Genomic DNA, 24,024 nt, shown 5'->3' with positions numbered 1-24,024 from the left:
GCTCCGTGACCAACCTCAGACCCTCCAAACGACTGCTAAAAGCCCCAGAGGAAGGAAAAAGGGTAAAAAAAAAAAAAAAATGCAACATTGATGGAAATGACATATTCAACTCGTGCTCCTCACTGTGTAAATTATGCCCCAAAATGGACTCTCAGGCCCGACTGTTAACTCCAATTTGTAGAGTCATACCTCATGGTGGCTCATCGTGTCCTTCCCCTCTCCCTTTAATCCAATCAGAGCCACGCTAGATGTTATTTATTTGTTTATTTATTTATTTTCAAAGGATGTAAGCGATGCTTATCAGGGTTGAAGTGTGGCCCTTCTTCCTGGTGAAACAGGAACTAACATGCAGCCATCGATCCGTCAGTTGGTCTGCGGTGGCGGCTGATGGCCCTGCTGATAGATGTGTGTGCGCGTGTGTGCACATATAAGGGGTTGGCATGTGGCTGAAGACATGACTGACAAGGACTGAGCTATTTTTATTCAAATGTCCTGCAAAACTCTTTTTATGAGACATTTTTGTCACTCGAATAACAAAGCTTTCCACATTTGGTACAGTAATTACATGTATAAAAACAAACAAACAATCAAAAAGAAAAGAAACAGTAAAGAAATGCCAGGATAAACCAAAACAAAAGAAAACTGACAATAACAACAGTAGCAATTATAGTAATAGTAGAAATAATAGCAACAATAGTGTTAAACAAATAGTCAAGCAAAGACACCCATAAGATTAAGAAAAAAAGAATGTATGCATACACAAATATATATATATATATATATATATATATATATATATATATATATATATATATATATATATACACAGTATATAGACACACACATACACATAGATATATGCACATACACGTATAAATAAAAAACAGTAAACAAGTAAAAAAAAATAAAAACAGAATAAAGTTAAACACACAGCAAATTATGTAATTGACAAACAAAATAATAATGGTATATACAGTAAGTAAATCAAACAAAAGTTGGTATAGGTCTTTATTGTTTTGCGAATATGTTTTTGGTTTGTGCTGCAAAAGTGTCAAAGTAAATAGCTAATATGTTAACATAAACTCTGATTTTACAACAACCTTCAACGCATTGCCTCTTTTCGATTTCTTGACACTATTATATTTTTTGACAGATTCAATAATTGGATCATTTTTTTTTTTTAGCAGTTATTCAACTACTCAGTGTTAAAGAGTGGATGCTCTTTGGTTCAACATAAGTGCTACATCAGAGGTGGACAATCCAGGTCCTCCATGGCTGTTGTCCTGTAAGTTAAAGTTTTCTCTGCTGCTCAGGCCATCTGCAGAACTGATTATGAGCCCAATGAGTGGGAAAAGATGTGTGGTAACAGAGAAGCATGTCCTAAAATATGCAGGACTTAGATTGCTCACCTACAGCCTGTCAATACACACTTTGGTCACAGTTTTCCACATCTATTAATAACAGTCTAATAATGACAGCAGTAATTTAGTGCTGATGCGGCTTACGTTTTCTTATTTGTGTTTACACTTTCTTTCTGACTCTTCATAATGTTTTTCTTTTTTCTGGAAGCTGAGTCCTCCAACCCCAATTTCATTGTGTGTATGACTGGAAGTATTTGGCCAATGACGATAAAAGGATTTTGATTTTAATTCTGGTTTAGATAATAATGACACCAAATAGGATTAGCAAATAAATTTAATAAAGAAAAAAATATAGATTAAGCAGCAATCAAATGTACTGTACAATCTATCAAAAAAAACATTATGTATTGTAACCACTGGGTAGTGCTGCAGGGTATGTTTATTAAAAAAAAAAGAAAAAAAAAGAACAGGTTTTACTTCATTCTTTTGTGTTTTTAATAGACGTTTTTAGTACTTGCATTTCAAGTGACACAAAATTAAATTACATTTATTTACAGTCCCTTGTCTTTATTGTGAAAGTTTTTTTTTTAATTTTTTAAATGTGAATTAAATGAAACCCTTTTTAAATATTTTATTTCACATATTTTTGTTAATGAGTTGAGAATAAAAATCAATTTAAAAAAGATTGCATTTGTAAAACACTGCCCCCTACAGGAAGGCACAGGTACTGAATATTTCACCCAACGTGATCTCTGCAGTTTCTTTGTCTGATCAATGAGAATCCTGAATATCAAATGGAGAAGGTGCACTTATTCTGTAACTCTAATGACTAAAATGGTTGAAAAAATGGAATCTCTCAGAAAAAACTGTTGTCATTTTGGTGGATAATTCACTTGTTTAATTTATTGGAAAATTGATTTTTCTTTTTACACATTACTATTTTACTTTCTGACCAAAAATCAATACTATTCCATCATTATGCAGTGTGCATGACAGTAATAGACTGGTCAAACATTCTTTCATATGATAAAAATTATACTTTTCCAGGGCCGGCCTTCCTGACAGGCAACACAGGCGGCCGCCTAGGGCGTCATCTGCTGGAAGGTGACAAATTTAAAAAAAAAAAAAAATAATAATAATTAAAAAGGTTTAATGAACGTGAAACACACCCTTTACAGTCACTCTACATGTTTTCTTTTAATTGAATATTAATATTAAAAATCTGTAACTATACATGCTAATCGTCTGCCCATATTTATATTCAAAGTCCACTCAACAAGTGTTGTGTATTTTTAATTTTTAATTATGGCTGTGTACAGGGGAAATTATTTTTTTTAACTAAATGGAAATCATAAAATTTTACCACATAAAAAAACAATTTTGCAATAATATAATTGTTTTTTTTTTTGGAACTGCAATCCAATCAGTGTATGGGATTTTTGTAGGGAGAATAACTCACTATTGGATGATGTTGAAGAAAATTTTTCTGTGCAAAAAACAAAAAAAAGAACAACAGAGCACACTATGTGGTCGTGTATTTACAAATGACTATTTTTTAATGCATCACAGTACAACACACATTATTTTCTGAAAACAAAAACAAAATAAATATATTGCACTTAAAAACCGTTAAAAACCCAACCTTTTTTGTCAGGAAATGCATTCAGATTATGGCAGATGAAAAGGGATGTGAAACCACCTTTTCTTTCAAAGGACGAGACACGGAAGTGTTTAACAAACAAACACATCGACCGAAGTCGACTTTAGGTTCTGACTCTGTATCTGAGACAGATTTAATCAACAAAAAACTCTTAACTCTGCTTCTTGCTTAGGGACAAAACATTTGACATTAACAAATTAAATGTAATTTGCACAGATTGTTTAAAGCAACTTGTTTGAAAGCGGTGCCAGAAGTGCCTGTTTTAATGAAGATCTTAGATGATTACATACTGAGTGAATGAATGCAAACATACTTCATGACTTTCGCTCCGTGCCATCACAAAACTCATTTCAAAATATTTTATCAACCAACTAAACTTTTAAACTTCTTTCCATTCAAATAATCCCCCAAAATCAGTAATATGTCTCCTTTCTTATTGTTATAGCTTTATCAGTTCAAACAGGAAGAGCAAATTTATTGGCTCTGGTTAATTTTACTCTTTTTAAAAAATGTAAATTTGGTCTCATGCATTGTTAAACTAGATTTAACCTGAAATATTTTGGGCTTCTGAAAGGTTAATGCCAAGTTATTTTAATATTAGACATAAATGTATAATTGCAGGCATTGTTTTCTCTCTAATTGCTACTTGTTTGAAAGCAGTTGAAAGAAGTAAATTAGTTTAGTTAGGCTAATTCTTCAGATTTAGTGGGTTTTAAAAATGGGGTCCCCAACCACTAAACCAGAATGAAAGGTAGTGATTGGTAATGGTCTGTTTTCTCACTGGATTATATTGTAAACCACACTGATGCCTGTCGTTTTAACACAAAACCCCAAAGCCATGGAAAGACAAAAGATATCGTGTCTATTTTTCCTTTCTGTGACTGTTGATGGAGTTTATCTTTATGCATGGGGGCGATTACGGCCACAAATTCATCAACTTTGACCATAAAAACAAAAACACATGGGCAGCAGGCAGCAGACTCATAAATTAACTAATTTTTTTTAACTTAATTCCAACCTTAACAACATTACAGAGGGTTTGAGAATTTAATGCAAGTGTAAATGATTGGTAGCATTTTATTGGTGGAAAAAAACCAAATTGAATAAAGAGGACTGATAACAGTTTAAAAAGTTAGTTAATGGTATTCTTGAAGGAAGTTTTATATCAGACGGGTCAGTAAGGAACCCTTTTATACGTCAACCTTTCAAGTAAATTCACTCTAATACAGGGGTGTCAAAGTCATATTAGTTCAGGGGCCAAATACCAAGTAGTTGAGCAATGAGCAATGACCAATGAGCAATTTCAACATTAATGTCCAGAAGTTTGTACTTTACACAATGTATAAATGATGCATGAAGTATGTAAGGTGCTGAGAATGTCCAGGCAGGATGTTCTCTTTTAAACTTAATTGGTTTTGTGACCTATTTTTATTTAATTTGGGGAAATGATGTTAAGTAATTTCAGTTAACTCGTGTTCTTTGAAGAATTTAAGATCTAAAATGACTGCAGTCATGATAAAAACCGGGGGAAAATTGCGATCCTCTGAATATTGTTGAGTTTCATTAAATTTGTGTATTTAGAAAGGCTGAGATATCTACAACTGAAATTTGTGGTAATTCAGACAATAATTTATGTTTTTTTAACTTTCTCCTGCAGGCCAAATTGGATGGTCTAACGGGCCAGCTTTGGCCTCCAGGCCTTAAGTTTGACACATGTGCTCTAATATCTGTGGATACTTCAGGCCAACCTTCTGTAACTTTAAAGAAACATTAAATAATCCTTCATTCCTCTCATAAAGAAAATCATTTTTTGCAAATAAATTCTAGCTTGTGTATTCTTCACTGACTATTGAGGTCAACATGCGTCTAATGTTTTTTTTTCTGTTTTGCCCTTTATAGTGAGATCTTCTTCTCGTGAATGCAGCATGTTTGCATTTGTATGTTATTAACATTGTATATAAAGAGGTGGAGGACTGACTTTAACTGTACACGCTGAAAACAGAGGGAAGCTGGGAGCTAAGATGTCAACTTGAAGATTCGCTTCCTGTTCTTCTTGGGCTGAGATTAAACATGCTCGTCTCATTGTCTTGCATTGGTTTGTATTGAGGTCAGAATGTTTTTTTGTACAATGTCTCATTGTTCAATGACACCACAGGATTTGCTGGTGCCTGTGCAGGTCCCATAGAGGCTGCCCCAGTCCGCCTCAAGTGAACTATTTACAGAAGGGAAAAAAGTGGATGAGGAACACTGAGTTGGAGAAGAGAAATAACTTATGAAAACAGATCAGGGACAGTATCATGGCCTAGGTCTGTAGGGTGCAGTCATACAAAAGGTGTCATGACAGTGGAGGAGTGGCGGAGTCCCTGGATGGCGGCGTAAGGCCCCTGCTGGAAGTAGTGGTGGTAGCGTGGCATGTGGAAGGAGGGGAAGGACGGCCCGCTGCCCTGCATGGTCCCAGCCAGGGCGGTGGGCGTTAGCGGCATGCCCAGTCGGCTGTAGGGTGGCAGGGATCCTTGGATGGGATGAGGCAGGGAGGCGCCACTGGTGCCCATGGCCGACAGGGACGATGGGTGTTGGAACCCCGGGAAGCTGGAGGTGGTGGTGACCCAGGAGCTGAGGGAGAGGTTGTCTGAGGTGGAGAACGCTGAGCCTGTGAGGGGACGAGGGGCAGACTTAGTAGGATTAAATGTTAATGGTAAACCATGTCTATTATCCCTGGGGTCAATTTGACCCCATCCAATGATTATCATTCAAAAAAAGAATAGTTGACTGTTTTTTTGCTTCATATTTCACAACTACTTCTAATTTGATTGGTACAACTGATTAAGCATAAAATTATCGTGATGATATTTTTTTAATGTGCTGAATGCATATTAGAATAAAATACAATGCTTTTATTATCATTATACACATGGTACAAACTTGTACCTAAGTGGTATAGTGAGTAGTCCTATAACCGACGGGTTGGGGGCTCAAATCCCACTCTGTCCAAGTCATTGTCGTTGTGTCCTTGGGCAAGGCACTTTACCGACATTGCCTAGTTTGAATGTGGTGTGTGAGTGAGTGTTGGTCGGCGGGACCGATGGCGCGCGATGGCAGCCTCGCTTCTGTCAGTCTGCTTCAGGGCGGCTGTGGCTACAATAGTAGCTTACCACCACTGTGTGTGAAGCAAAAGAATAATGCACACCAATGTAAAGTGTCTATGTAAAAACCCGATACAAAAATCCAAAGCATTATTATTACAAAGAAATTTAAAGACAACTCTTGTGGTGCAAGATTCAGAGAAAAAAGAAAAAAGAAAGATACATAAGGTCATATCATCACCGCAACCAAAAGGGTTCCTACTTGTGGTCATTAATGTTGTCAGTAAATTTGAAAAGATTTAAATGAAAACTATTCAAGATAAATTAAAGCAGAACGAAGTAACTTGCGCTTAGTGCTCCCCCTAAAGGTTCCTTGTGGTTATGTCACTCTCGTAAAAACTCTGCACCCCCCGCTGCCAGCCCCACCCCACAGCTACATGAGCACCTTTGCTCTCCCAAGACGGTAGCAACCGATCACTGAAAAATTCTAAAACAACAGTGACACTAAGGGTGCTTTCACACATATAGTCCCATGTGACCATGTGAACAGTATGAGGAAGAGAGACAACTAAAATAAATGAATGATGTGGGAGTAATACGGAAGGGAGTGTGGAAATGTGTGTGATGTGTTTGTTTGTGTGCTGACAAAGCGGCTCTGAAATTCGATGGATGGATGGATGGATAGATATATAGATGATAGATGGATATTTGTGTGTGTGCTGCCTGATGGAACGCTGGGTTGCGAGCGTGCGCGCGTGCCTGTGACTTTTGTGTGCTGCTGCTGAACTGTCATTGCATGGAGTTGCTCCGTTGCTCGGACAAAGGTCTTCTCTGCCTTTTTTTTTTTGCTGGCTCCGCCACGATATAAGTTTGAGAAAAGTGAATTTGTACACAACCGTGTGCAGCCACAGGGCTGGTCATAATCTCGCATTAGTTTGTATTGGGCTGACGTAAAGAAGTACGTCTTGCCACTGGGTAGGAGGCAGGAAAGTTGCAAGTGCTGTTTTCTGGCCAGAGATATCAGGGGGAGGAAAAGATCCCCCAATCACCCCATAAACACTTGTATTACCCTCACAGGGACTTCGACAAGGATTTATTAATATGAAAATGTGTGTGTGTGGGTGTGTGTGTGTGTGTGCTCACCTCGAGCGTGTGTAGAGAGTCCGTCTTCGCTCAGGTTGTCCTCATCACCAGCGTAAGTCCGGATCGGTGACCGGGCGTACGAGTGCTTATGGATCAGATTCTCCACACTTTCCCTGCAGCAAAAGTTGAAGAGAGAGCCCCAAAATGAATCTCTTTGTTTAGATTAGAATGTTTATAATATGAAAACTAAAAAGTGACCTCACTTCAAATACTTAGATATTGGAGAGACGTTGAAAGCAAGAGGATGTGTTTGGATGTATTGTGCTGTTTCTATCTACATTTCAAAAGTATCACTTATACAGCTTTTATGATACTAATGTTAAGATGAAGTTAAAAAAAAATACAACAGATTGAATAAATATTTTTTCACAAACTTTTAAAACGTCAGTATCAGAATAATCAGGTTTATTACCAAGTATTGCTTTTACACAATACAAGCAATTTGTTTTGGTGGAATGGTGCAACAATAAATATAGGGGGGAAAAAAAGACAAGAACAAGTATAGCAAAATTATAAAATAATAATAATAATAATAATAATAATAATAATAATAATAATAATAATGAAAGACAGATAATGTGTCTATTAAATAAATAAAACTATTTTAGGTTAACTGCAATCATTTTAGGAATATTGCATGAATGAAATAAAAATGAATAAATAAAACAAAATGACAAATAATGAAGATTAAGATGAAATAATACAATTGAAAATGAAAACAAAATATCCTGGCAAAATATAATGTGAATATAAATGAAATATGAATGAATGTCATTTTCTGACCCGCTTGTTCCTGTTTTTTAGAGTCGCGTGGTGAATATCAAACAATCCTGAGAATAATATCAAATAAATGCATGTTTCTGTGTTGGATCTTCAAAAAAAAAGAGCTAAAAGGTGACAGTGACCTAACACGACACAATGTGGAATTTACTTTCTGACAAAAAAGGGCTGTGTGTGTGTGTGTGTGTGTGTGTGTGCGTGTGTGTGTGTGTGTGTGTGTGTGAGAGAGAGAGAGACATGCATGCCTGCTCACCATCCCACAAAGTGTATTAACTCATTTGAGTCTTGTCAGACAGCACTTCACTAGTGCAGTGACACAAATTGTTGGGGAAGATAGTGTGTATTCGTGTGTGTGTGTGTGTGTGTGAACAGGCAAGTGGTTTGCATCATGAGCGCCATGCGTCCACATTAGCGACTCCTCCCTCCCCCTCCTCGGGCTCGGTCCCTCCAATTAGGTTAGGAAAGTGCAATATCTGTCAGCAGAGGAGTACAAATGTGTGTGTTTTTATCAGCGTCGGGGCCCCTGGGGCACAAGGGCCATGGACGGCTCCCACAATGCAACAGCAGTAGAGGGGCGATGCAGGCGAGGGGCGGGGCCAAGCTGTTTTCAATCAGTCAGTGCGACCAATTGAATTAGAGTGTGTTTTAGTGCAGTGGGTGACTCCAGACTAATGTGATTTCTGCAGCTCTCTAAGATCAATTGATCAGGCCTAATTCACAGCCCTCAAAAGAGAGAGAGAGACATTGGAGGAGGAGGAGGAGGTGGAGGAGGGTGTCTGGCTGTGTGTGTTCAGAACATCTGACTGAAAGGAAACCAGCAGATGGTTTGAATGGTCAGCTGATGTTGGACCGAGTGCCGGAATCAGGAATTACAAACGGCGTGTGTTTTGACAGCAGCCGTAAAACTCCATTGGGGTATAAGGATGGAGAATTTGCAACAAATGTGTATATTTGTTTAGGTTCCTGTGTTTATGTTTCTGATTCCTGTTTTATCTGAAACTTCAAAAAGGAAGCTGTGGGAAAATAATGAGATGGAAAAAAAGGCAGAGATGAAACACAAAGGTTTGAAAGTAAAAATGGAAACAAAGGAAAAAGACAAGAAATAAGAATAAAAAGCAGAATAAAACAGAACAAATGAAACAAAACCCTACAAAGGGCAACAGACTAAACTGAAGAATGTCTATCAATACACTGAACAGTGATTGGCCCAGGTCACATGACATCACTTGTTCTCAAACTTAACATCTCAGCAATTAAATCTAAAAGTATATATATATATATATATATATATATATATATATATATTTCAGAAGGTTTTGCCGCGAGGTCTGAAATGTACAATGACAGAACATCTGGGTTTGTTCCTGATCTGTATTGATCAGTATGTGGCAGTGACTAAGCACAGGGTCAGCTGCAGCCAATAAGGCACATGTCCAATGAAAGCTGGTCCGTTTGGTCCAAAATGAACAAATGTCCAACATCCTGCTGACAGCCAGGAGATGAAATGTTTATGTAAGAAATACTTAGAAGTAACCAGCACATCCGCCGCACGTGTAGCTGAATATCAGGACGCTCAGTGTTAGGACTAAACCAACTAATGCAGGAGGCTAGCCTGCATGGTAAATTATTATGACTTATATTTAAAACACATGCAAGCTGCTACCGGGGGATAATGTGGCCCTCGGACAATCAGAAGTAAATAAGCGCACAGCAGCCAGTTTGAAGGGTTGATGATAATGCCTTAACTTCCAGGGCTGATACTAGTGGTGTCCCTGTGCTGTTTCATTTGGGGATATAGCCCCTAATATAATTGTTTTTAAAATAAATAAATCAAATTTACTACAGTCCTTGAACGGCCCTTGTTTACCGCACGACAACAGAGAAACAAAATCTCCGTATTCTCCGCCATCTGTGATGCCAACATTAGAGTGACCACACGTCTGGATTTACTTGGGGATGCTTTATGAATTACTGAATTTGTCCGGGTTTCCCAGGGATCCTAAATGCATCGCGGGTAACACGTTAGATTAAAGAAAGTGTCTATTGGTACGGTTACCGAAGTACACGTACGTATACGTAACGTCTTAGGGTTAGGTTTAGGGTTATGGGTTAGGTTATAACTCAATATCGCAACAATTTTTAAGGTTAGGGTTAGGTTTAGGGTAAGGTTTAGTCTTAGTCACATGACCTAAACTGGCCAAATATGGGCACTGCGTACGGATAGAATGTTGGTATATTGATACGGCAACCGTACGGATAGCCACTGCCTACAATAAAACACTGTAACTCCACAAATATTTGCTTCATCTGGAAAAATACACCTGTTTCTGAAAGCTAAGGAGTTGCTCTTTACAACCATTATCATGTCATTAGGACAATAACAAGTTCTTTATCTACTATATTGTATTTTGATGAGAATTCAGTAAATTCAATACCACAGTACTTTTTGAGTATGCTGAAGTGTAGGCCCAAGTGTCCTCTTTTTTGGAAATCAAAATATAGTCACCCTAAACAACTCACTTTACAAGATAAATGAACGATTAAAACACTCACTTGTCTCACTTTACTTTGAAATAACTTGAATGGAACTTTAGATAAGCAGTAAATCAGTCAGTAGTTATTTAAAGCTATAACAAACTGCATATTTAATATATTTAGGTTAAACATTATGAAAATTTTGCGTGCGCAATAAAGCGTACAACAAATATTGCTGCGCACGCATGTGCCATTTTCTTCCGGGCTAAGCCCCAAATGTTTCAAATACCTAGAATCGCCCCTGACTGATACCAATATCTTGGAACCTGATACCAATATCTTGGAACCTAATACCACAGCACATCTTTAGAGCACTATTGGAGTAAATGTCTTGATGGGTTTAGAGGAGGGAGCAATAGAACAACAGGCTGTGAAAAGTGAAAAACTAACTATATCCCAAGAAAGAGTAACCTTTATACTATAAATTAAAACAAAGATCTTTTTTTCTTACATTCCCACATAGTTATGGGCCATTCAAAATAGTACCAAAAAAAAAGCATTTTTTTGGATTTCAACCAAGAACGAATGTTTATATCTGACAAATCATTAGTGATTTGAACAGTCTATGTGCATAGCTCAAAACTGATCAAATTACAGGGACCTGAGGCATTTACAAAGTTATTTACTGTAGGTCGAAACCCAGACAAACTTTTTTTCAAATTTGAGAGGCTGGCATGTCCATCAGATAGAATGTATAGCAGATATTTTTGTATATTCTGAGAGAGTAGGTGGAGCTGTATTACTATACCAAATTCCAGTTTCCTATGTGAGGTAGTTCCTGAGATTTTAGAAGCAGAAAATGGGAGAAAAATAAAGATGAGCAAAAATTGACACATACCCCCCTTCACTAAATTGGCTTTAACTCAAAAAGTGTTAATATAATCTAACGAAAATTTTACAGTGTGCCCATTGAAATATTAAGGAACAATTGGTTAAAAAATCTAAATCTTTTGAGGCTGAAGTACGTGGGATGTCCTGAAAATTTGTTGACATAACATGGAAATGACCCATGCAGACACAAGGAGAATTCAATTTCTTTGGACATAAAGACATCCTAAAGTTTTGGAGGCAAGAAAGGATGGTTGTAAAGTTAAACTGGGAGCCCCAGAATCCCCTGTACCTCTCCATGTCCGTGAGCCGTGAAGAGTCCCGGAAACCTTTGGCGAATGGGTTGCTGTCGATTTTCAGTTTGGTAATCTGAGAAAAAGAGCAACACAAGTCACAATTATCTACAATTCTATTTGTCAGTTTGAAAAAAAAAACAAAAAAAAAACATGGCTGTGTCAATAAAAAAGAAACCACTAATTATCTGAATTGTAAAGGATTTTAGCAACTTAACCATTTGATAGATGCTTATTAATTGTTTTAAGAAGTATTGATTGATAGAATGTGACAAGAAAGCCAATTGTTGGTGCTTTTTGAAATTCTAATGGCAGGTTATGATGTAGTCATTACATGCACCACAACAAACCCTGCAGGAATAGCTTAGAGACGGCTGTGGGTAAATCGTGCAGGTCTGAGACGGCTGTTAAGGTCATGGTGATGGGTCTGCTTCGCCATGTTTAGCAAGCTGCTTTTTCTAAAGAATATTTTTACATCACAAATTAAAACTATTAATTACTTATCAAGAATACATTTTTTTAATTTAATTTTTTATTTTAAAGATCTGTATCTGACACAATATCTTAACACTAAAGCTAAATAAACCCAACCAACATTAATTGGCTTTATAATGCCATTCAATACTTCTTTCTTTCTTTCTTTTCTTTTTTTTTTTTTTTTTTTTTTGCATATAATTAGTCAAAGTTAAAAAAATTAAATAAAATAAACAATCCATTAATGCTAAGTGCATGCTTCACTATAAAGTACTGGTAATGCCACTCACCAGCTGGTTCTGGTAGGCAGTGACGGCGGTGAAGACCGTCTCAATAAAGACAAAGGTTCGAAACTCTTCTGATTTGAGGTTGAGTAGTGAGGCGGTGTGGTCCTTCTTCTTGATGATGTGCACGCGTGGCTGGTATTTGTGCATGGAGTTGAGAATAATCTGCCGCAAACAAGAGAACGTCACCAAAATGTACATTTTCCAAAATATAGATCTATAAATCTGTAACATTTTGTATAGTTTAATAAGCTTAAAGCTATAGAAAATGCAGAAATTGCATCAAGGTGACACTGAATCAACCTGGTTTCATACAATTTTATTTGGTGGTTTTATGCAGATTGGGGGAACAGCTATTTTAATTTCAAACTTAATTTATCTCCAAAGGAGATTTCAGTTTACTCGTCTGACTACAAGTCACAAATTGAAAGAAGCAAAAAGAAATTAATACAACTAATACAAAAGAATGTTCTCATGAACTCTTAAATTTGTACTTTGCAAGCCTGGTTTTAATGTGACTTCTTAATTCTGATTTTATAACTAAATATTTTCTGGATATTTTAGAGTTGAGTATCTTCTGGATATTTATTAAATCTGATCTTAAAAAGCAAAAATGGACAAGCAGTTGATAAATACGTAAGTCCTGATTTAAAAAGAAAAGTGAACCTTTAACAGATGATATTGGTGATTTGGTGTCTATTATAAGCACCATAATAAAAATACTATAGCAAGTATTTATCGATTTGTTTTTAAATAAACCTGTGATTTTGCTAATTACCAAAAGCACAATTATTATTGTTATTATAAAAAAAAAAAAAATGTCTGCTTCCCTGTTCAGCATTTAAATATTCACTAGAATTTTTGTTACACACTCCAATGATGGAGTTATGCTTTGATTTATTTTGAATAAGTTGGTCAAATGGTTATTTTTGCACTTAATAATACTCCGCTAATTTATAATAAAGTAGATTATTTATTTAACCCGAGGAAAATTCATTGTATGACTTTTCATTGTGAGGCTCTCAAACTAAATCATCCAAATACAATGTTGTGAAAACTTGTGCCATCAGATCAGAAAAAAAAAAAAATCTAAATTGAAGAATGAAGTTTTTTTTATTTTTTATAGCTTGTAGGCTAATGCATTCTAAATGTATGTTAGCACTCGTTTTATCCCCCCCCCCAAAAAAATAAAAATAAATAAAAAATAAAAAATAATAACAAGCAGGAAAAACTTGTAGAAAAAAAAGGTATTTAAAGCTTTCAGTCATTTAGGATTATTTTAAATCTGTTTAGCATGCAGTCTGTTTGTATTTTTAGTCATACTGTATATGTGGTGTGTTTTAGGGCCTTGTTTGAGCTTGTCTATGATGCCATCAGTGATTGGAGGATTAACAGAGCTATTTACTTTATCCAAGTTGGGAATCGTGACATTATAACTTCACACTTTCTTTCACATATTCTTTGATTCACGTAGTTAAATAAATACATAAATATATAGTTTAGTTATAGGCCTATACTGCATAAGGCTTGAGCTCTTGACCTGCAGATGAGCTTTGGTTTGCTTGGATTTATTTTTAAATAAAAAAAAATGAATGTGACACATTTTTAAATGAACATGCAGTAGAATAATAAAGAGCTGCTCACATGTCCGTGTTGGTCCAGTTCGTTGTTGGTCAGCTTCACCTTTTCAAAGGAAACCATTTGCTTCATCAGCTGCTCTCCGGTAAACGGTGAGTCCGGGTGCACGTACAACCTGCCCAGCAACAAGTAAAACAGCTGCTGTGATTGGCTGAGAGGATACAAAAATACCAAATAATATCAAATCAACTTCAACGGGGAAAATACGCCCCAGCGGGATACAATCGTAAATAAATGATCAAATTGTAATTTAACATTGCTTTTAAATGTTTTAAAGCCTTCAGATTTATGGTGCCCACATTCTGGTAAAACGAAATTTGACAAAAAACAATGTTATTTATTTATTTATTGATAAAAAAAAAAAAAAAATACTTGGCTATTTGCTTCGATATCTACTTTTAAAATGAATGAATGCGCCAACAACGCGCTTTTGTTGTTGTCCCTAACCATAAATAAACATCCAAGCCATTTTCTCTTCAAAAACGGGGGCTCAAAAAAATAATGTCATGTCCACAAATTTTGATCGATGTTGAATGAATAGAACATTATTATTCTAATTCCAATCTTGCCTTCATTTCGTTCTTAACATGCATTTTTTTTTTTTATCGATCAACACGTTAATTTAACGTATTTACATATTCTTCAACATTAGTCAACACCAACTTCTCCACGGAATATTAAAATTTTAGTCGTTCTGCTGTGTGTGTGTGTTTTTTTTTTTTTTATTTTGTATTGTAATTATGTTTTTAATTCATGATAGTAAACAAACTAACTTTAGGTGATATTATTGGTCATTTCAATTAGTTTCTAGTTGGTTAATAAAAGCATGTTTTGCCTTTTAAAAGCATTGACAAACATGTTTTAATTAATGATAATATATTTTTATATTATAATATTAAAAATTATAATATTAGGCCATTTTTTAAAATCATATTTTCTGTCTATGTATATTTTTTATTTACTTTATACAGTAAAGAAGTACCTGGCAGGCAGAGGAGGGTCGGCTTTGCCGGCGACCAGCCACGATGAGCGGTGATAAGCATAGCGGTACCGCTTGTTGTCCACTGGGACGATGTCCATCAGAACGATGTACTTAGAGTCCTGGTCCACCCCGGAGAAAGAGACCCTGATGGTTGGAAACATCCTCCTGACAAGGAAACGGTCATTGCGGGGATTAAATACAGCTTTAAACTAGTTGAAGATTAGGAAATTTCATTTAAATTATTTAATTTAATTTACATTTCATTTTATTTCCTTTTACCCTGAAAATTATGGATAGATGGATGGATTTTCTTTTTTTTTTCTTATAAACATTTCATTCTTTATTTTTTTTAAATTTTATTTATTTTATTAAATTGGTTAAATGCGTTGTAACTCCCTTGGTTAAAAATACACGTCTATTAAAAAATAGGTTTCGTACAGTTTTCATCATGTTACATTTAACCATTTAATATTTTTTATACCAAACAAATATTCAAAATACATAATAATTTATTGGGATAAGTTATTCAGTAAAAATAGATGCTCAAATTTCAAAAAAATGGGGAGCCTTCTTGTAAATAGACTTTTCTTGATACTGCAATGGAAATGAAAGGAACGCTAAATTGAATCCACTTACCTTCCAGACTTGGTGATGATCATCTCAGTGCCCAGATCGTGGAATTTGTCCCACAGCTCTTTGGTTTCCAGACTACAGGAGATCTTGGCCATCTCCTCACTGGGAATCCCGGGGTTGGTGGGAATGAGCGGCTCCGTGCACACGGAGGTAGGCGCGCTCCCGCTGAAGTCTCCGTCCATAGTGGACAGGTCTGCCAAAGCCTGCTGTGTGCACGAGGACTTCTCCACGAACTGCTCTGTTATTGTTGGATTATGGAGAGTCAATAGAATGAGATAAATGTACATTTGTACTTTTTAATTCAATATTGCCAAAAATTGTCTCGCATGCGGCAAAAACTCATAAGCAGGTTTATAAACTAAAATGAATGAAAAACCTTTCCTTATTTCCTAAAACAAAAGTCTGCATAGGCTGTAAAATCAACGACACGGTTTACAGAACTTATTGTTCATTACAAAAACAAACATTTAAATAAATAAATGAGAAACAATTTTGTGTTCATGAGAAAGAATAATTTTAAATAATCTCAGCTCTTAAAATTATATGTACAACAATATTAACAAGGTATAATTATAAACATGTAAATTAAACATTTTGATTTCATTTTTACATTTTATTATACGCACTGTTATTCAATAGACCTGTGTGTAGACTTTATTCCGTCAAGTACGCCTCACTTTAACCTGACAGCTTTTTGATTCTTGTATATATCTGTATTATATTTGTACATTATTATTATTATTATTATTATTATTATTATTATTATTATTATTATTATTATTATTATTATTATTATTATCTTTTTACTGTAACGTGTGCACTTGTATTTAATCCTTATTTAATTAACAGACTTTTACTCAATTATATACCTTTTTCTCTCTTTTCTTTGTTTAGTTTTTCTTCTTTTCATTTCTAAAATTCTCGAGCCTCTGCAAGAAAGTAATTTCCCCCTGGTATAAATAAAGTACTTCTGATTCTGATTCTTTATTTATTATTTGTATTTATTTTATTTTATTAATTTATTATTTGTAGCGTAATAAAATATATTTTATACATTGTGGCTCATGTTTTAGAAATTTCCCCCTTATATTTAGGATAAATTGAACTTGAAGTGTGTGTGTTTTAATAAAGTGTTTTAATTTAAACTGGCAATAAGTAATTTTTCCACGGACTTTCCAGTAAATTAGACATTTAAACTTGAGTGAATAAAACTTTTTTTCGTGGATCTCACCGAGAGGTTTGATGGTATTCTCCTCCGCCTCTTTTTCCTGTTTGGGTTTCCCACTGGACATCAGGGCGGCTATGGAGAACGCGTTGGCCCGGGATGAGAGCTGTGGTTTCGGGGATGACGTGTACTCCATGTCGGTCATAGAAAGAAGTATTTCCCTTTGGTTGATAATTTTTTAAAAAAGGATCCTAATGTAAAAAGCCTTCAGCCAGGTAGCGGTGGAGGATGCCTTCACGGACCGAGCCTCGGCTGCTCACTGCGGGCTTGGAGCTCTGCTTTGACGCATGGCGAAGGAAACAAGCAGTGGTTTGGACTCTGTGGGCTGTGAACACGTCCTGTGGTGTCACATCTGAGGCCGGACGCTTAAATCCGACTCCCCCTCCCCTTATAAAAGCCTCTCTCATGTTCTCCAATCGCTGCCTCAGGCTTCACGTCACACTCCTTCCATCCCACAGAGGCTGTGGTACCAGCAGCCAATTAAAAGACGTCCAACTATCAGTAGCTCTGGTAAAGTTCAAGACCCTAAACTAGTAAAGATGACCGTGTAGAGCAAGGATGGGCAGCTGTTATCACAGCTGTGCCACAAAAATGTGATTGTCACATTCATAAAGAATAATGACTATAATCTGAGCATTAACACAAGAAAGAACAAAGGGTTTTTGTCTTTCAGTCTTTTTGTGTAGGTTTTTTTTTTCTGAGTTTTTAGTCATTTTGTGTTATCATTTTGGGAATTTCTTCTGGGATTTTGTGTATTTTTTTTTTTTCATTTCTTTTGTGTTATGTTTGCATTTTATTTTTTTTTTCTGCCATTTTGTGTAAATTTGTTAGCATTGTGTATTTCTTTGGAGTCATTTTCTATATGTTTTTTTTTTTTTTAGTTTTGGTGGTTGTTTTGTGTGTCTGGTGTCCTTTTGTGAATAATACAAGTCTTTTTTGTGTATTTTTGGATTATTTTTTTTTTTTGTGGTTTTATTTTTACTTCAAGCGTTTTTGTTGACATTCTTTGCTGTTGTTTTGTTTCTGGAGTTATTTTGTGTTTCACATTACTTCCAATTTCTTGAATTACAGTTTTTGGTGGAATTGTCTTGGGGGCCGCACAGAATTAGACCGAGGGCTGCATGTGGCCCCCGGGCCGCCAGTTGCCTGATGTAGAGAATATAGTGATTAATGGAGGAAATCACACAATAATGCAACAGAATCAGGATCAGTTTTATTGAGTTTTTAGACAATACAAAGAATTCTTTGACTTGGTGGATAATAATAATAATAATAATAATAATAATAATAATAATAATAATAATAATAATAATAATAATAATAATAATGATGAACATAAACATGAACATATACAAGTAGTGCATATTGTCTATTGACATACTGAGAATATTCAACTTGATTGAATTGAAAAATGCTGGACAGACTGAAAATATACACCAAGTTTCATGGTCTAAATTATGATCTGGTAATGAGACATAATCCGAACAGCCATAATATCATATGAACAGTGAAAGATAACACCATCACCTGAAAGAAAATAACATCCATTTTATGACCAAAAATTTTTTTTAAACAAAGCCTATTTATTTATACTCTTTCAACGCAATTATTCACATTCAAGTGAAATTAAAAAGCTAGAAAAATCTACAAAATATATCAAAGTGCTTATTAGTATAGATTATTTTATTAATTTGTTTGTTTGTTTAATGACAGTCCTATTTTTTTTAGCTCAATTATAGCAAAACCATAAATATAGGCTAAATACAAATACCCTAAGTCTAACTTTTGGTTGAGTTGATTTCTACTCAGAATTTTAAACATGTAATCAAATTGGCTTTTTACACCTCTAACTTTTAAAATATATTAACTTCAGGTAGTAGAATGTTCTACATCATTTTGGACATCATAATGGACACAGAGTTTACTGTTGAAATTTATTTGAGTAAATGAACGGATAAACAGGCCAAAGGTGCTGCTGGTAGCCTGGAAAGAGAGATAACTGATGTGGAGGGTCGTCCTATATAAACAATCATCCCCTAAGCCTGCAAAAAGGATCAACACAAACCAAAGGAATATTAGCAAGGCTATATAAATATAAAACCTATTAAACCTATAAAACCTATAAAAAATGTAAAGTTAAAAGTTCCAAAAGTTAAAAATGTACACAGGCTAAATAATGCGATTTTAACCACTTTTAATTCGGAGTCAAATTGTGACCCTGATCCTGGTTCTTATGGTGATTAAAAAAAAAAGGGTGCAATGAAGTATTGGGAGACATGATGCCAATTGTTATTGATGCATGTGATCAGCAAAGCCCTATAGGGCCCATTACGACAGCTACTGTAAAGGAAGGCCGTTTTGTTTGTAGAACTGTAATGCAGAATATATTAGGAAGGTATAGTCATAATGTTATGACATATCAGTGTAGTTGCCTTTGATATGACTGCTGAGGAACCTAAACTTTACTTCAGGAGCTTCAGAAGTGATTTTCCCAGATACCAAAATGATGCAATCCTGCAAGAATGTGAGAAACTGACAAACTTGATTCAATCAATGCCTCTTTTTACACTATCACACAACAGTCACATTACATTTCCCAGTAACTGTTTATCTGTGCAAATGGTTTTTGTATGGCCTACTCAAGCTATAGCGAAGCTTAAGGTTACGTCCAAAACATCATACAACTGAAATGCTGACTTCATCCTTTCCTCCAAAGGTGGCTGTGTGTGTGTGTGTGTGTGTGTGTGTGTGTGTGTCTTTGTGTGTAAATGTGTGTCCTCAATGTCACTCTCTCTCTCCTCTCTGGAAAACAGAAGCTCCCATAAACGCCAAGCCAGATCGGAGCAGCTAAACCCATTAGGAGATTCCTGAATGCAAATCCGCTGCCGAAGATATTTAATAAGAGACCTGTGCCAGCAAATCAGATTACCTTACAATTGCCAGTGGATAATGTGCTAAAAGCTTTCCCACTTGCGTTACTTCTGACTGAATATTATTCACACTTTGAGGGGTCGGTGCTGCCTGGATGTGAAACACAGATGGCGGCCTGCAAGGATAAGCCTCAGAGGAAAACTGAATAAATAAGAGAAACAACTGGACAATCTGTTCGAGAAACAAGCTAGTTTCTAGTTTCTAGACACTGTTGCAAAAGTGTATAGAACATAATATGTTATACACATAAATAATGTGATAAAATTACATAAATAATATGATGATCATTACATGAATAATCAATATGATGATCATTACATAAATCACACACATTGTGATTTTCATCAAATTATGATGAAAATCACAATTTAGTCAAAAATTGGGATAAAATGTCAAATATATCATATAGTTAAGTTAAATCTAACTCACTATAGATGTTTTGCTTATTTGAGTTCAGTTGTCAATCATTTAAAGAACTTTTAAGAACATATTAAGGTTTCATTTATTTAGAATTTTTTTTTTTTTTTTCAGGAAATTTACTTTGATCTCTAGACATGTTTCGATGGTCTCTTCTCCAGAGAAGAACTCATAAGGACACAATGAAGCGATCAGCAGACTCCTCTGAGGAAGACTGAAAGTTGACAGTCGAAACATGTCAGGGAGATCAAAGAAAATTTCAAAATACATTTCCTGAAAAAAGTTTGTCTGAATAAATGAAACAACATATGTATTTTTTAAAAGACAAAATTAACTTGCTGGAAGAACATTAAAGAAATGTACCATTGAAGGCAGTTTTAGCTTTAAAACAAAGGGTAACACTTTACTTAAAGTCATAAGGCTGACATTACACTGTCATTAGCATGAATAAGATGTTGTGAAGGCTGACATTAAGCTGTAATTAAGTGTTGTTTGCTAAATTGTGACATCTTTGGAGCTATGTTGGCATTTTTGGGTTATGTGGAGGGATCTAGTGGGGTTAGGGTAACACTTAATGACTGCCTTCATGACACCTTATTCATGCTAATGAATAAATAGTGAAAATAAAAGGGTTAGTTTATTTCAGAAGTGGGAAACTTATATCACAGCGGGGGCCACAAAAATTTGTTTGTTTGATTGAAGGGCCACATTATCAACATTCATGCCAGTATTTAGAATAATGATAAATCTGAGCATGAACACAGGAAATAATAATGAGTTTTTATAGTAATGTGTGTTTTTCTGTCATTTTGTGTATGTTTTAGTTGTAGTCTTGCTTGCTATGATTTCATTTTGTGAACATATTTTGTCCTTTTTTTATGTGGTTTTCTTGTAAAATGTATGTTTTTTTTTTTGGAGTCAGATTGTGTATTTATGTTGTCATTTTGTGTTTTTTGGAGTAAAGTTTGTGTACTGCTGTTGTCGTTTTGCCTGTTTATTAGTACTGTGGGTCATTTTCTTTGTGTTTTTCTAGTCATTTTCTTTCATTTTGTATGTTTTTTCGAGTCATTTTGTGTATTTTTGTCGTTGTTTTCTGTTATTTGGAGTAATTTTGTGCATTGCTGTTGTCGTTTTGTTCATTTCGTCATTGTTTTGTGTGTTTTTGGAGTATTTTCTGTGTTTTTTTTTTTTGTCTTTTACTGTATTTTTCTGCAATGTTGTAATTTTTTGTATTTTTTTTAATGTATTCTAGCTTTTATTGTATTTACTGTCATTTTGTACGTTTACATTGGGGGCCGCGTAAAATTAGACCAAGGGCTGCCAGTTGCCTATGTCTTGGTTTTTTGTTCAAAGTATGATTAGGCTGCAATGTTTAAAAATCCGATTTTCCTGAATGCATCATTTGACAAATCACCCCAGCACTGACAGCCAATCAGATCAGCCTGGGAAAAGTATGTTCGGGTAATGTATTTTTCTCTCAAAGCCACGTGTTTAACCAGCAGATACAGGTTGCTAATTAAAAAATATAACATTACACTGTATTGCCACAAAATCAACTCGGTGTTGCTGCTGCTGTGCAGATTGTCATAGGAGTCCTGTCACTAGTTCAGTGTTGGAATTGGTAAGTTACGCCCTTATTAAATGCCACCTCGTTGCTATTGAACGCTAACGGGCTAAATGCTAATGCAGTTGTGCTTCGCTAAGTAGTCACGCGTCGCGATATTGGAGGATATACAAACAAATAAAACGGCATCTGCTAACACCGTGTCTACCAATGTGTTCACTTTATCAACATATTTCACCACTCTCGATGCCATAATTTATTCAACAGCAAACAGTACTAAATAATATGACTTTGAAACATCAGGATTTGTTGACTAGGCATGTCTCCTTATGCCGAACAGCTCAAATAACTTTTTTGTTAATTATTATAATTATTTTGTGTTTGGTTTCTTATTCATTGCTCAATAGCTTGCAAAGAAAATCTAAAATAAAAAAAAGCAATTTTTCTATAAATGTTTAGTTCAATAATTCCAGTGCTGGGTGTTTGGTTACCATGAATTTGAGCCATGAAGTCTCTTGATCTTTATTTATTACTGTTTCCAACACTGTATCACTGGCTGCAAAAAGAAGAAAGAAACAAAAAATATTTGTCACGGTACCCAGCTGCATTACTAGATAATTTACACGACATTCACTGCAAACACTTGTATATTTAGTTTTTTATTCGTCCAAGCCCGCTCTGTTTATATTTGGCAGCCATAGATGTCTTCGGTGCTTCGACAATTCTCTTGTCTTTTCTCTAACAGCTGAACCACATAAGTACAAAGCTCCAACTTCAGTTTGTGTATATATTCCAACATGTTATGCAAATCGGCTATGACGTCATGAGTGTTTTATTTTTAAGGGAACAAATAATGCAAAATTGTGTATTTTGCTTAGTAAAATAAGAGAAATTAATTTATTTATATTAAGGATGCACCGAATATTCAGCCACCGAATATATTCGCCCGAATATTGCAAAAAAGCAACATTTGGCATTCGCTTTAGTGAGTTAAAAGCAAGGTCGAATAGTAGCGTGTGACGCAATGACGCAATCAAACAACGTGCAGTGATTTAGAGTCGGAAATGTGTGCACGCGTTGCTGCAGAACCAGCAGCAGCAGCTCCTCCTTTCCGCACACAACACAGCCAGAGTCTCTTCTTTCCGCTTACCACTCTCCGTCGTCCATCATCGTGTAAAAGTTGGAAACCGTCTATTTCCACAACCAAGTCCGTTGTTAGCGCTGTGAGCCATGAATCCGTAAACATCCCCATTGTTTCCTCCTTACACTACACCGGGTCTCGCTGCATAGACTGGTGTAGCATTAGCACGGAGTGCTAACAGCTGATGTGTGTAAACAATGGGACCGTGGCTCCAAGCAGTGACTCCCAACACGATCAGCAGCAGAAAAAGTAGTGCAGTTTGGGCGCCCAGTAGTGCAGTTTGCATTTACATGTATGGCAATAAAGTATATTAAATATTCTATATTAAACCGCAGTGTTTGTTTTAGCTGTAAGATAGTTAGAGAGGGAGGAGCTCACATTCCAGGAGGCGTGTTAGGTGACGTCACCTGCCAACGTGGGCAAAATCCAACTCGCCCGTTTGGAGCTGACTTACAAAATGTGGAATAACAAGCGAGGAAGGAAACAGAACTTTTTCAACTTTGGCCCTCTGAATGAGGCAAAATGGATGTATATCACTGTAGCAAAACCATTATTAAGTGATTTTTTTTTAATCATAACTCCCCTTTAATGTTTTTTAGTTTATTTTGGAATGCATGTTTTGTTTTATTTGAAGGGCTAATATAAATGAAAAACTTTGTTGCGCGTTTTTGAAAAGCAAAGGCTAATGGAATATTAAAAAAATGTCATAATATTCAATAAACATTTACTTTCTTTTAAAAAAACATGTCTAAAATTGTATTCTAGGCTATTTATGCACTATTTAAAAAAATAGTGAAAAACTTAACCCCATTCGGTATTTGGCCAAGCGTTTATATTTTATTCGGCTTCGGCCTCAAATTTTCATTTCGGTGCATCCCTAATTTATATACTTTATTTTATTATAGATGCCTTTATATTAACTCACTCAGTGCCATTGACGAGATAAGTCATCATTTCAAATCCAAACGCTCAGTGCCATTGACGAGAAAACTCGTCATTTGCTTTTTTTCACGGAGATTACTAGAAAACACCCTGGCGGAGGTCTCTCATCC

The 24,024-nt window shown here is 35.5% G+C and overlaps 1 protein-coding gene across 1 annotated transcript; it reads right to left on the bottom strand.

Annotated features, from left to right (window-relative positions):
* Positions 1-4,699: 4,699 nt before the first annotated feature.
* On the bottom strand, positions 4,700-17,145 carry tbx20 (T-box transcription factor 20). The gene is made up of 8 exons (XM_028470974.1): positions 16,926-17,145; positions 15,698-15,932; positions 15,062-15,226; positions 14,086-14,194; positions 12,448-12,606; positions 11,683-11,759; positions 7,248-7,360; positions 4,700-5,671 (listed from the first exon to the last, which is right to left on the bottom strand). The coding sequence occupies exons 1-8, from the start codon at positions 17,062-17,064 to the stop codon at positions 5,343-5,345; spliced, it is 1,326 nt and encodes a 441-aa protein (XP_028326775.1). The 5' UTR covers positions 17,065-17,145; the 3' UTR covers positions 4,700-5,342.
* Positions 17,146-24,024: the final 6,879 nt, after the last annotated feature.

Source organism: Gouania willdenowi, chromosome 16, assembly GCF_900634775.1.
Source record: "Gouania willdenowi chromosome 16, fGouWil2.1, whole genome shotgun sequence".
Classification (NCBI taxonomy): domain Eukaryota; kingdom Metazoa; phylum Chordata; class Actinopteri; order Blenniiformes; family Gobiesocidae; genus Gouania; species Gouania willdenowi.
This window is presented reverse-complemented; position numbering and strand designations above follow the sequence as displayed.

Excerpts from the sequence above, each read along its gene's own strand:
- tbx20 (XM_028470974.1), bottom strand. The coding sequence starts at position 17,064 with ATGACCGACATGGAGTACACGTCATCCCCGAAACCACAGCTCTCATCC. Across the intron at positions 15,227-15,697 it reads ATCATCACCAAGTCTGGAAG|GAGGATGTTTCCAACCATCA; the intron begins GTAAGTGGATTC and ends TTTCCTTGTCAG. Across the intron at positions 12,607-14,085 it reads AACTGGACCAACACGGACAT|ATTATTCTCAACTCCATGCA; the intron begins GTGAGCAGCTCT and ends TGTTTGCGGCAG.